The sequence below is a fragment of the Pecten maximus genome, chromosome 9 (genome assembly GCF_902652985.1).
Source record: "Pecten maximus chromosome 9, xPecMax1.1, whole genome shotgun sequence".
Classification (NCBI taxonomy): Eukaryota; Metazoa; Mollusca; class Bivalvia; order Pectinida; family Pectinidae; genus Pecten; species Pecten maximus.
In genome coordinates this window covers 6,207,716-6,222,338 of record NC_047023.1, presented here as the reverse complement: position 1 = coordinate 6,222,338, position 14,623 = coordinate 6,207,716, and the positions used below count along the sequence as shown (strand labels likewise).

The 14,623-nt window shown below is 38.3% G+C and overlaps 1 protein-coding gene across 1 annotated transcript; it reads left to right on the top strand.

Annotated features, from left to right (window-relative positions):
* Nucleotides 1-5,233: 5,233 nt before the first annotated feature.
* LOC117334854 lies at nucleotides 5,234-6,043 on the top strand. Its single transcript, XM_033894678.1, has one exon. The coding sequence runs from the start codon at nucleotides 5,234-5,236 to the stop codon at nucleotides 6,041-6,043; it is 810 nt and encodes a 269-aa protein (XP_033750569.1).
* Nucleotides 6,044-14,623: the final 8,580 nt, after the last annotated feature.

The following is a 14,623-nucleotide window of genomic DNA, read 5'->3' as shown; positions in this document are numbered from 1 at the left end:
ATATAATATTATCTGCTGTAAATATATGAATGTCCAGTTTAGGGTTTAATTTGGTATTTTGCAGCTTCACGTGAGTCGACGCTGTCCAGCGTTGAAACGGATGGAAAACGGGTGGTACCATTGTAAAGGGATCTAAAGACTGTACTTTTGACAACCAAGTTGTGTACCTCAAATAGTAAATGATGATTGCGGGAGGTAGAGAACACGGATACATGTGTACTCGAAGGTAGCCGGAGTAGATGCTGCATTTTGGTGTGGAAACATCATATGGAGACCGTATGGGTCGTGCCAGGCCTATGCAATACTTGACTGACGCCATCAGCGTGGGAAGTAGCAGACCCAACGAGGCAACCGGAGCTTCAAGTATTGTAAATATTCATAAAATCCCTGAGACTTTTACCACATCGTGTATGGACAAGGATATTATCTACCATGTGCTGTTACAGAGACTATATGGTTTTATTTATATATGTGTGCGTGTGTGTGTTAGTACTTGCTGAGTGTACCACGGAAGAAGATGATTGAGTTTGAGTAAGCGAGGTTTTGTAAAACAGATAAATAGCAAAAATAACCCTTGTAAATTAATTGTACAATGCTTGTAATTGTGTATAAAAGAAATTGAAAATATGTTCTTCCTGATTTGGTTGTTACTTTGGAAACCTGTGTGGTAATCGCTCGGCTAGGTTACACCTGTTTTGGACACATGAGACCCAACAGTTCACACACCAAAAGCAAGTACATCTGGTCCCTGTAATGTATCCTACAATGTCCCTGGTGGCATTTAGCTGTACGTACCAAGTCACTAGTATGTTTGTAAACATATGAATCATTGTACATGAGACGCTTGATTAAAGGCAGGCTTTGAGCGGGAATCCAACATGGTTGTTTGTCGTGTGTTCAGGTCAAGGAACATAACATGGTGTCAGAAATACTGTTTGCCAAGTCTGTAAAAAGGACATAAAAGGTAAAAAATGAAATCTTTAGCTGGTTCTTTACCCTCAATGAACTGGGAATCGAGCGATTTAGAAGGCTCGTGGAAACCGTTCAAAACCACGTGGAGTTCATCTTCACAGGCCCGCTCAAAAGTAAGTCGGAACTTGAAAAGTGTTCATATCTAATAATCTGGGTCGGCGATACCCAGTGGGCACACAACGTCTGGAGAACGTTGCAGTTACGTCAGGATGCAACGTTGCATTTAGTTTATAGTAAGGTTGCAAATGAAAGTTTGGGGAACATTTTCATACAACGTTCCCACAACGTTACTGAGTTACGATGTGGCAACGTTTTATTTACGTTGTATAGACGTTGTCACAACGTCGTATTATTTTATTTTCTACTATTGTTACCTATTATGTACAACAAAATATCAAGTTTTTTTTATACAGTATTTTAATGTCTTTATTTCCACGTGTCCATGTGGTTGCACTCCTCCCATCACTCCTATCTGATGTCTCTGATTACCTCGGTGCATCCAGTTATTACCATTTAATCTGTAAATAGAAAAACAATCAAAACAATAATTATTGATATACCGTTAACTTTTCGGCAATATATCATAACGTGTTCGGTTAACAAATATGCGTGAAACTAAACTTATGCCCGGTGATACCAAAAACGTACATCCGTTGTACGTACGTATGTGAATATAAATCATAACATGCCCGATCTGTTTGTAAATAAGCACAAGTCAAAATCAAACGCAGTGTAATAAAAAATACAAATCATATAGAACTTACCTTGAATTACTTATCTGTATTCGGGAAGAACGCTGATTCCTTACGTTATTTTGAAAGCAAATACATAATCCAGTACAGCAAGTCAACAGTCCGATTGAAATGTGTGTGTGTTGGGCCCACGTGTGTTTGCAGAACAAAGAACCGGAAGTTAAAATTACCGCGCAAATATTAATACCCTTTTTTCTTCTCTCTATCTATTTCTTTTCCCGAAAAAAAATCGCAACGGTTTCAACCAAAACATGATATTTCCATGTAGTTTAAACTGAAATTAAGTCGTTTAAAAAAATGTTTTTGAAATGAATGTGAATGTTTGTATTGCCCCCTGGCGGATATATATTGCAACATAAAGGGAGGTAACACCGATTTGTTATCGTAACCTCGTAAGTTCGAGTTTGATCACATTTATTGGTATAAAAGGAGGTCTAACAGCAAAATAGGACCAGGAAAGGATCAATAATCGATATATATTATTAGGGCACATAATAGGCGACGTAGGTTGCTTTTTAACTAATCTAAACAGATCCATTATTGACAAATACAATTTCGAGCCAATTAGATAATTAAATTTATCACGAAATTTGATGTTTTCGTTCGGTATGTCTTTGGCATTTGTGTAAACTTGCAACCCGTTTAAAATTAACAACAAATATTCAAAGTTTGCATTAAAACCTTGTTACAACGTTGTTACAACGTCAAAAGCTAACGTTGTACTAACGTTTGACATGAAACGTTCTCACAACGTTGTAGGAAAGTCCCGGACGTTGTGACCTGAATAGGACGTTTTCATAGAATTGTTATCGGAATTAAAAGTCATAAAATCCGTGAGAAACTGATCAATATTGGGTCTGAATTAACATTGACAAAAGCGGAAGAAACCGTTAGATTCAGTGAACTGTCAACGGCACAAGCAAACTTAATGTCGCATTCTGTAGTTGAAGACCCAAAGGTCAACGCAATCAAAACAAAACGCGTCAATCATAAACCCTCACATCAATCTCGAAATCATGAAAAATCTCCAAAACAGCTGTGTAACAGATGTGGGTACAACCATCAACCAGGAAAATGCCCGGCATATGGACGAACTTGCAGAAGTTGTGGTAAGCCCAACCATTTTGAGAAACTCTGTCGTAATAAAGAAGGTTGATATAAAGAACCAAAGAAATCTTCATATCACAAAGGAAATGGAAAGAAAGTCCATGTGATAGATGACGAAGACAGCTCAGATAGCGATACAGATGAACTATTTCTTGGATACATCACCTCAAATGTAAACACGATCAACCCTGACTGGACAGAAAACATACAAGTTGGAAACAAAGGTAAATCGGTAGAATTTCAATTAGACACCGGAGCCAGGTGTAATGTGTTACCAAAGTCGATACTGAACACTGTCAGCAAAAGCTACAACATAAAAACAACTAAAACACGACTGAAATCGCACACAGGACATAAAATGGTTCCTGTTGGAGTAGTAGAGTTGAAGTGTCGGTACAAAGACACTGACAAACTTATAAACTTTGAAGTAGTTGACCAATCCTCGGGGCAGATGACTGTTGCAGAATGGGTCTTGTAAAAAGAATTCACAACATTGAACACAGTCGCGGACAAGGCCAATCAAGAAATACCAGATGATATATTTCAAGAATTTAGTGATGTCTTTCATGGTTTAGGATGCCTGCCAGGAAAACATGACATCAAAATTGACCCCTCCGTTAGACCGGTAGTTCACGCTCCGAGAAAGGTACCAATAGCGATAAGAGATAAAGTCAACTAGACAGAAAGGTTGAAAACGGCGTCATCATCAAACAAAATGAACCAACACCGTGGGTAAATTCGATGGTAATGGTTATGAAACCGAACGGAAAGGTGAGCATTTGTATAGATCCCAAAGATCTAAACCAAGCCATAATAAGAGAGCATTACCCTCTTAAGACCATTAAGGATATAATTCAAGAAATACCAGAGGCAAAAGTCTTTTCCAAGCTTGATGCAACATCCGGCTTTTGGCAAACAGCACTGACCAATAAAAGTTCAAAACTTTGTACTTTCAATAGCCTATACGGCAGATACAGCTTCAAGCGACTACCATTTGGGATCAAATCGGCTTCAGAGGTATACCAAAGAATCATCACAGACATGGTACAAAACATCGATGGATGCGAAGCCATAATTGACGATCTACTCATATGGGGGAAATATATGGAAGAGCACGACCAACGCCTCAAACGCGTTCTAGAAAGGGTGCGTGAGTACAACCTAAAACTCAGCCCTGGAAAATGTCAATTCAGAAAAGAAAGTGTGGCATATGTGGGTCATATGTTGACGTCAAAAGGTGTTAAGCCTGATAAAGAAAAGGTAAGAGCCATCGACGAAATGGCACGTCCCAACAACCTAATAGAACTACAAACCTTTATGGGTTTCATTTAATACTTGGCAAAATTCCTACCAAACCTGTCAGAAGCAAGTGCCCCAATTCGTGAGCTTCTAATAAAAGACACAGAATGGCACTGGGACGAACCACAAGAACTTTGCTTCCAGAAACTGAAACAACTAGTGTCGGAAGCACCGGTTTTAAGGTATTTCAATAAAAAAAACCGGTAACACTTACTGTGGATGCTAGCTCAAAGGGTCTGGGGGCAGCAGTAATTCAAAATGACCAACCAATCGCTTACGCGTCGCGCGCTCTAACAAAATGCCAACAGAACTATGCGTAAATTGAAAAGGAGGCGCTAGCCATTGCTTTTGGGTGTATTAAATTTCATCAGTACATATTTGGGAGGAAAGTCACTGTTAAAAGTGACCACAAGCCGCTAGAGTCAATCTTCCGCAAGCCGCTGTACCAAGCCCCAGCACCTCTACAGAGAATCCTGCTGTCCGTGCAGCAGTACGACCTGGTAGTGAAGTATAAACCAGGCAAGACTATGTTTTTGGCCGACTCGCTCAGCAGAGCATTCATACAGGACTCATGCGATGACTTAATCCCTGATTTGGCTATAAACTCTGTCACTTATCTACCGATGTCAGGAGATAGGTATAGTGAATTCCAAAACGCAACGAAGTTAGACGAAACACTTCAAGTACTTCAAGGTGTTGTGAAGTCAGGCTGGCCAGAGTTAAAAAAAGGACACACCAAAGGAACTTCACGAGTACTGGCCGTTCAGAGATGAAACGTGTAACGACGGAATTGTCTTCAAAGGACACAAAGTTGTGGTTCCGGTAACACTCATAAAAGACATGATTGATCGAGTTCACCAATCACATCTTGGCATTGTAAAATGCAGAAGTCTCGCAAGAGAGACACTGTTTTGGCTAGGGATGGCTGCAGAAATAGAGGAGTTCATCAGCAAATGTGGTAAATGTGCTGCTACTCTAAAGGCTAACCCAAGAGCGCCACTAATGGAAACTGAGACCCCAAAACGTCCGTGGGCTGTTGTATCAGCAGATCTATTTGAATTCAAGGGCCATCACTATATTGTATCAGTGGATCATTTTTCAAAATGGCGGAGATGGCGAAGATGGACAATCTATCTGCTTCGCATACTATCGCGCATCTTATGAGTCAGTTCTCGCGATATGGTATTCCGGATAAAGGTCCACAATTCGCGAATAGTGCCTTCATCAAGTTCGCGAAGGAATATGGGTTCGAACATGTGACCACATCTCCCCTTTTTCCTCAGGCCAATGGACAGATTGAAAGAACTATACAAACCGTTAAACGGATACTACTCAAATCAGAAGATCCGTATAAAGGTCTCCTAGCATATAGAAACACAACCTTAGAAGATCTTGGTTTGTCACCAGCACAGATCTTTCTCAACAGGAGGTTAAAAACTGACATACCAACTACCTCCACCCTCTTAGAGCCAGCCACCCAAAGTGGCATTGATGTCCGCGAACGTCTGAAAACGCGAAAGGCTCGACAAAAACAACAACATGATCGACATGCTGGACCACCTCTACGGAATTTGTTCCCTGGAGAAAAGGTAGTGGCGAAACACCAAGGACAATGGGTCCCAGCAACGGTTGTCGCAAAACATGTGGCGCCAAGGTCATGTGTAATCGAGTCCGCGTCGGGTCGCAAACTCAGGAGGAATCGTTTACACCTCCGCCCCACCAACGCGTCTAACATCCCTACCCAGAAGGATTCAGTACCAATCAACAACAAAGTCCCTGGACAGGATGTGGAACCACATGTGGCACCACCTCCATACTTGGCGGAATCAACATCCCATTCTGGAGACACCTGCACACCTGTGGTGACCAAATCAGGCCGCGTCGTGAAATCGCGAAATCCCATGAACTTGTAAATGTATATATGTTTCGCGTTAGAAAAAGAACTGTTAAATGTGTTTCATATTCAAAGTTTGGTATTATTCTGAGGACAATCTTTTATAAACATTTCATTGTGTGTTTAAGCTAGTCACATCAAGATTTCTAGTCAGAGACATTTCTCATAGTTCTAGTTCATTACAATTATAAGTATTCCCAATACCACACTTATGTCATAATTTCAGGCACGAATACAAAAATGTCTTGATTATTGTCTGAATCAATAACATCATCCACATCTGTTTATAAGTATCTGGAGTAATGGTTACAGTGTTTTCACTGAAATTACCCGACAAACCATGGTCACACTCATGACTGTTCCATCCCCAGACGATAGCCTCTCGATTCGCCTTGGATCAGTCAGTTTCCAACACATGTGCAAGAAAGGGCGGGGTGTCCGAACTGGTTACACAGCTAACACTGGACCCCAGGGGCACTGGAGCTGGTTTCATTTCACTTACATTTGACCAGGTCCCTTACACTTGTATAACTATCGCTTGTTTGGAACACTGCCGCTGGATTGCTGGGATGTCCGGTTATTTAAGTTTGACATCAGAAATGATAGTTTTGACTCTAACACATCCATTCTATTGTTACGTGAAGTATTACCACTAGTAGCTTGTACCACATGTGTTGTTGGTGAGCATACCCATAGCAAGTATGTATCCTTCCGACATGGATCGAAAAATGGCAACGTAGATTCATCGTGAGAGGCTGATATGGGGTGCGAGTTTGATTAAACGCCCAGTCCTTCAGGAAACTGTCTGCCACATCATTGTACATCGTTATAGCAAGTTCATATACCTTGTAGAAGCTTTTGGATCCTCCACCATGTTCTGCTAACCGATAAGCAGTAGACTGTGAACTTGTACAACAGCAAACAAACACATGCACAGCTTTTCAGATATTTGATCTCGTCTTCAGAAAGTGTCTCCTTTTCAGAAGATTGCAATACATCACAACCGAGAGTGAAAGTACAAACAATATATAAGGATTATCTCCCTTACACCTTTTGCAAAGATATCTGAGGAGTTAAGCTCGCGAATTAAAGGATTCGCGAAATATATTTGATTTTTTATTATAATTGATAGTTCAGAAGATAATGAACAGCATCAAGTAGAGGTGTAGGAAGAAACTCAACACATACCCGCCATCTACAACGAAGAAGTATCCAAACTACAGACACAGGACTGCGCAGCTGACAGACCACTACAACGGCGACATCGACTACATCAGCTATGGCGACCGAGCACCATATTTATTACATATATATTTACTAATCCGTACGTACGATTTACTAATTCGTACGTACTGATTACTTATTCGTACGTACGGATTACTAATTCGTACGTACGATTTACTAATCTGTACGTACGATTTACTAATCCGTACGTACGATTTACTCATTCGTACGTACGGATTACTAATTCGTACGTACGATTTACTAATCCGTACGTACGAATTAGCAGAGACATATATAGAGAGACTGGCAGCTCTCAATTTGCCCTTATGTCTACTGGGTGGCCCCTGACCTTCCCACAATCCTTTGCGGTCGCTCTGTTCAGTCTTCTCCTAATGCCATAGTGGAAAAAACTTGAAAACCAGACACATAGTTATCGATAATTTCTATTTGAAATCATCACCAAGATCCAATGATGTGCTTTAATTGCATTAAAAGCAAAGTGCAGAAGTGTCATCAATATGGAATATATCACATTTGCTGTCAAAGTGTTCGTATTTTGAGTATGAAAGTCAAGCACACCACAGGGAAGATGGGGTTTTCGAAAATACGGATAAATGACAACAATGTAAATAATAAACAAGACCATATCCCATAAGTATGATAGTTTTTGGATAATGTAGTAACTTTTGTAGTGGCCTAAATAAAACCATGTGCTTTTTGTGTGTATTGAAAATTGACGACGTTTTGGTCTGACGTAATGGCGGATTAACCAGAACATATCGAATAAGTTCCAGTACATCGATACACACATGCGGTAAGCCCGATTTACCTGTGCTCGCGTGTGTTTGATAGGGGACAAAACGCTCTCGATAAGGGATATGCTTGAGTGGTCACGAATAAATAGCGATGTTACTAATCTCTCTATATATGTCTCTGGAATTATTAAATCGTACGTACGATTTAATTATTTTTTATAGTGGCCCTAATACGCTTACGTAAATTATGATTAAGAAGATATCGTGAAAATATAGCGCAAGTTATCATTGTACAGTGTGTATCAAAACATTTATATTAATAAAGAGATTCCATTCTGTTTGTATTAGTCTAACTTTCCAAAATCTATATGATGTTCTATTAAAAAACTTCCACATTATAGTTCTCATTGTCTAAGCATACAGTGAGGACGTTACGTATACCAAACTTTCCAGGAGAAAACAGACTTTGTTATTTGCTTCTTTGTGTGGAAAACGAAACCTGTTTTAGTTTATATTGTGATATGGTTGCCTTCTAGCCCTTTAGCTCAGTCTGTAAAGCGGGGGTCGCGTGTTCGATCCCGGTGGAGACTACTTGCTTTTCTGTTATATTTGGTGCCGTTGACCACTCCAAGTGCAAGCTTTAGAAAATGAGAGGCTTCGTTGGGGATAAAACCTGGGTTAATGTGTGTTCGATATGTACGGCCGCCTTGCTTCTAGTGTCGGTGATGGGGGATTTTGTCTTTAGCTCAGTCGGTAGAGTGGCGGGCCAGTAAGCAAGGGTCGCGGGTTCGATCCCCTGTGGCGGCACACTATATTCGCTTTCCTGTTATATATATCATAACAATCTTGTATCGTCTGCACTTTTACGTTGTTAGTAGCATATGCAATGTGGCAGTAGAATAATGATGTCATTATTTGCAGTGCACATGTCATCACGGATATGATATGTGTGATAATCTGGAATCCGACAATGCAAAGTGAAGACAATGCTAGTCACATCAGGACAAACAATAAGAAGTTCAGCCGATATACGTATAGATGCAATACATTGTTAATTTTACAAGGTGTTTACATGTTTTTGTTTTGTTTTTGTTTGTTTGTTTGTTTTTTTGGAATGGGGGATGTATAATTTACATTCTATATGTATTGGATTAGGACCTATTATTGGCCTACTTTGTAGCATATTCTCAATGTGTCATAATTTAAAAAAATGACAAAACAAAATCTAAAAATCTGAAAATGTAGTACAAGTTATTAGACTGTTATTCTCAGATCCCCGTGTTTCCTTCTTGATTAACGGCGAGTCAGGTGATTATAGCTGCGCTCTTCTAAGGCTTTGCCTTCATTCATATTATATCTTAAACTTATACTTGATTAATGGGAAAGTATAGACAAGAAGGGAAGCATTAGAGAGAGAAAATGTGGTTAGTTTAACGAATCAATGGAGGCAGCCATCTTGAATGAGGTGTTCTGGGAGAGAAAAAATCCTCCTTAGATGTCATCAATATTCTCTCCCCTGTATCTTGGTTTTCAAATACAGAAGTGACATACCTTTCTTTAGTTGTATTTTCTTGAGATTTTATCTTTTTTTTTATCCGTTGTTGATGATGTAGCCGGGTTGGATTTCATGACGTTATTGACTTTCGGTATGCTAGTATAGTATGTAAATGGCTAGAAGGGTTGGATTTCATGACGTTATTGACTTTCGGTATGCAAGTATAGTATGTAATGGGATCCTGGCTGAAATTTTGTATTAAAATACTGCTCCTCCTTTAAGCAGAAATGGTTACAAAAACAAATTTGATCTGAAACATAAGTGGCTGCGTATAGATGATTTATGGTAATTTATTATAATGATGCTTGATTGAGGGTTGTATCAATGCTGTATGTGTGTGGTAGTCTGATAACCATAAGGCCCATGGGCCTCTTGTTTCATCATACTATACATTTTGCTTCAGATTAAAATTTGGCTCATATTGGAGATTGAATACTGTACAGATTCGAGGAGCCCATTGATGATAACAAAGTCTGATCTGTTAGACTTCACAGTGAAAATTTCTACAAGGCATCAATAGAGGAACAACTGTATAAGTTTAGTAATGCCATAAAATGAAAAATATCCGTGTTTCTGTTAACCCTACTGACCCTATATTTTTGTTCCTACCCTGAAGTTTTTTGGATATTTTCAAGGAAACACTATTAAAGTAAAGACTGCTTGGCTATATATATATATGACAATTTACTTGTCTACTGTCGTTATTACTACTTGACAATTATATAATCTTAGTTTAAAGCACACATTTTGAAACGTGTTGAGGCAAGTAAATTTCTGAGCTCTAACTTCTGATTAATATTCCAGTATGTGCTATCAAATTTAAAACAATTCAGCAACTTTTTTCCAGAAAGCCTTTTCGCTGGCAATCGGGAACCGTCGGCACTTTCCGTAAACGAGAAAATACATGTATTTTCTTGTTTACGGAAAGTGCCGACGGTTCCCGATTGTTTGGCTGGCTGTCCCAGCTTTGATAGTGAGGTAGTTTCAGTCAAGCACTTGCGAGATCCTGATTCTGCTAAGAATAAAGTACCTGGGTGACATTGTCGTAAGCTATATTTTCAATGAAAAACAGCTTTATAATATATTTTAATATTTCACATTCCATATCCATCAGGGAGAAGAAGCATTGGACACTCCATAAAATCCAGGATTGAAAGCGCCCAAGATATGCGGACTGGGAATCGAGTCAGGTTTCATTGTCAGCTCCAATTCAGGTCCACATGTGTTGGTAGAAAGTAGCTGTCTCTAGATTTCGTAATATTATCCCAGAATATAAGTACATCAGCAATAGGTTAGGGTATAAGTAGGAAACACAATTTCCTTATTGTATAACTTTGTATAAGGATCACAGTTAAATATCCATTTGGTACCTTTTTAGGTCACCTGAGACAAAGTTTCAAGTGACCTAGTTTTAAATGTCTTTTGTCTGTTGTTCGTTCGTAAACAATTTACATTTTAGACTTCTATATTCCATTTTCAACTTATTTTTGATCAGTCTATGTAGGCAATACCAACATTTTCTTGTGATCTGAATTCTTAGATACAATTGATTACTATGCTGTAAGTCGACAGGTTTAAGCCTGGCGTATTGTCAATGTTTTATAACGAATTACAAACGACACAGACACTGATCAATGTTGATCAATTACACAAAGCTCAAACAGACAATAAGTACGGCCAAACGAACGTAAAGGTACATATATGTAAATCTAGAGAGGTGATAGCTCTATACGGTGGATATGTATAAGGTACAACGGCAGCTTATATAGAATTTACTGTAATTAGCTATATAAACAATGTAACACGATACCCTTATCTTCTAATAACCTAACGATTTGTGAATTTGAAAAAAAAAAAGATAAAACACCACTTTAGTGAAAAGGACAGCAGAACAGCTAAACAAGGATTTATCAACGAATGTATACACCGACATGGTATTTTGTGGTTTACATATCGTACAATAATTGAAGTTTATGTGTAAATGACATTGCAACACATATATTAATTTACTATCAATGTATAACGCACACTGATGCTAACATCATAGCCCGGATATTACTGGAAAAATCGAACGTGACTCCTATAAATATTAGACACCTCTACATCTGTCCCGCGTGTCCACGTGTCACACTTTTATTCAAACAGTTTAAATTGAAAAGTGCGTACGTTCTTTATGTTAGATTGGCGATGTTGTATGTTCTGCTTCGGATATATTCGATTTAATACCATTAGTCAAATATGTTTAAACTATTATTTTCACCGAATATGAGCACTGTTCTTACAACTGGCTGTCTAGACAGACAGCCTTGGTACACTGATAATGTATCGGACATCACGCAATTTGGCATGATTGATATGTAAAAGGTATTATCAAACAAACTTCTAAACGTGTCATTACGACTGTGTGATACTTCACCATGGCGTCATGTGCTGCGGCCAGATGGTGTAGTGTATTCACAAAATGTGTATACTTTCGATACAATGTACGCATATTTTATGATATATTGATATACGACGTGCAAGTACATGATGATTGACTTATATCACTATGAAATTCGAATAACCCGTGGAGAATTTGTAAGTTCAGTTTTCATCAAAGCATATGTACTATTTATGAGGGTATTTATTGCACAACGGACAACGGAAGGCTGATATTGAACACACACCTTGGGATGTCCTACCTGGGACCCAACCTAATGCTGGTATCCATATCACTTACCAGTCTCGATGACAGATGCCGATATGCAAAATTAATGAGATTCATTGAAATAGCTTCATACATCATTAGAGCATGATGATTATCTAATATTCACAAAAAAAGTGTTAAATTCAACCATCTGTCAGTACGAAATAGGAAACCTGTGTTTGAAATGGATATCATGTCCATTTATGCAGGAATTTGTATGCAATTATATACTACGGGGACAAGGCAACGTGCATAAATGAGTACGAATGAGTAATATTTGAAACAGATCCATAAAGCATTGGGGGTTACTGCGAATCAATTTTCAACGTATCCTTATTCATTTTTATTTAACTTGTTCATTCCAACCTACTGAAGAAAATGGTGAAATATTCACCTAGATAGATAATATACAATTATTGTATACACTCTCAACTTTCAGTTGGTTCAGAAATTATATAAATACATCTAGCTTCAAACCACGAGATCCTCTCTATATTTTCGTAACATATAAAATAAGACAAAATTACAGTAATATGTTGAATAATAGAATATACACCCTAATGATTACATTCATAATTACAATAGAACCCGGACAACTACCAACTAATTAAGAGGAATCTATAATGTGATGCTCCATTCTCTATATGTAAATTATCTGCGAAGCACGCATGCGCAATTTGTTTTGTTTTGAAGAATGACGGACTTGCGATCAAAATCACAGATCAGTAGCCGGAAGTCAGTTAGACACTGGTTGCTGCAGCGAAAGTTAAAAATTAAAGGAGTGGGCAAAGTCACAACAACATTTGCGACTTGCCGAGGTATAACTTGAGTCTGTTAGACAAAAAATAAGGATAGATTAAATGTTAAAAGTCACATTGAATTGGCATTGAAACTTTTAGGCATTTGATGAATAAGCTCACGCTACGTTGTTGATATATCATCTGGGGGTGTAGGTTGGATCACGGTCTATTTTTAAGTGTTGATCACATGATTTACTTATGGATTACTTGTATAACTAGGCAGGTTTGATGGAAATCAAATGAACCTAAAGCTATAGGTGATTATGAGATTTAACTCTATAAATTTGTATATTCATGAACAACTACACAGAGAGAGAGTGCACTAAAAGGAACAGAGGAGGGTAATCGTTTACGTAAAAATAAAGATAAAATGTTTGTATAAACACTTCAAGAGTTCCTACTGCATACATGAATGCTATGTAATATCCAGCAATTCTTTTACTTAGGATAAAGAAATTGCAACTCCGACTCCATCGAATTATTTATTGTCTTAAAATATTTTCTGAATGAATTATCTTTTGAAACTGTTTTGTCCTGGATGCCGAGGTCTTTGGTGAATACCACAGGACCTCAGCTCCAAACACAGGACCTCAGCTCCAAACACAGGACCTTAGCTCCAAACACAGGACCTCAGCTCTAAACACATGACCTCAGCTCCAAATAACATATTCAAGGAAGCATATTTTTACGAACGTGCCTGCGGTATGGCGTTTAAGACACGTGACACACTGATGTAATATAACCTATATTGTTGGCTTTCTACTGCTGGTGTACATGTAAGCAGTTATACAATGAACCACTTTGAGAGAACAAAACTTTATAAGAACCAGTATGGTCGCTGATAATAAATTCAGATAGTGTACTATTATCATTATAACATATGAATTAATTGTGTAAGCATAAAACATCACACGGGTGGATCGCTGCTTAAATGAATGAATACTAGAACGGACAAAACAAAATAGAACAGACATCATTTTCTAAAATTCTAACTTTACATATGCACTGATATTGACGAATATGGAAAAGTCCGACAAGAAGGACTTCTCGCGTTGACTTTTTTCGTGGAATATTAAATGTAGGTAATCCTATTTGTGCATAGATATATCAACCTGTTAATTGAACATGTTAATAGTTACCAATTACCATGGCAACATAAACAAATGGAATTCAAACAGCTGCATGCTTATCTACACAGGTTCCATAACATTCCAGTCAAGTTTTGTGAAAATCGGGTAATACGTTCATGGGGAGTTGTCCAACAAGAAAAACATATGAAAAGTGACCAGTAACCATGGTAACCACAAATTTTGAATTAAAACAGCTGCATGCACATTTACATATGGTCCTCTTAATTTATGTGAAGTGTCATTGGAATCGGCCCACCGGTTCAGGAGGAGTTGTCCGGACAAAATGTGTATACATAGTTCACAACTCACTTTCGATATACTTGTGGGGGCGATTTAACGTTTCATCCACTACTCACTCAGATATACTTGTGGGAGTGATTTAACGATTCATTCACTACTCACTCAGATATACTTGTGGGAGTGATTTAACGTTTCATCCACTACTCACT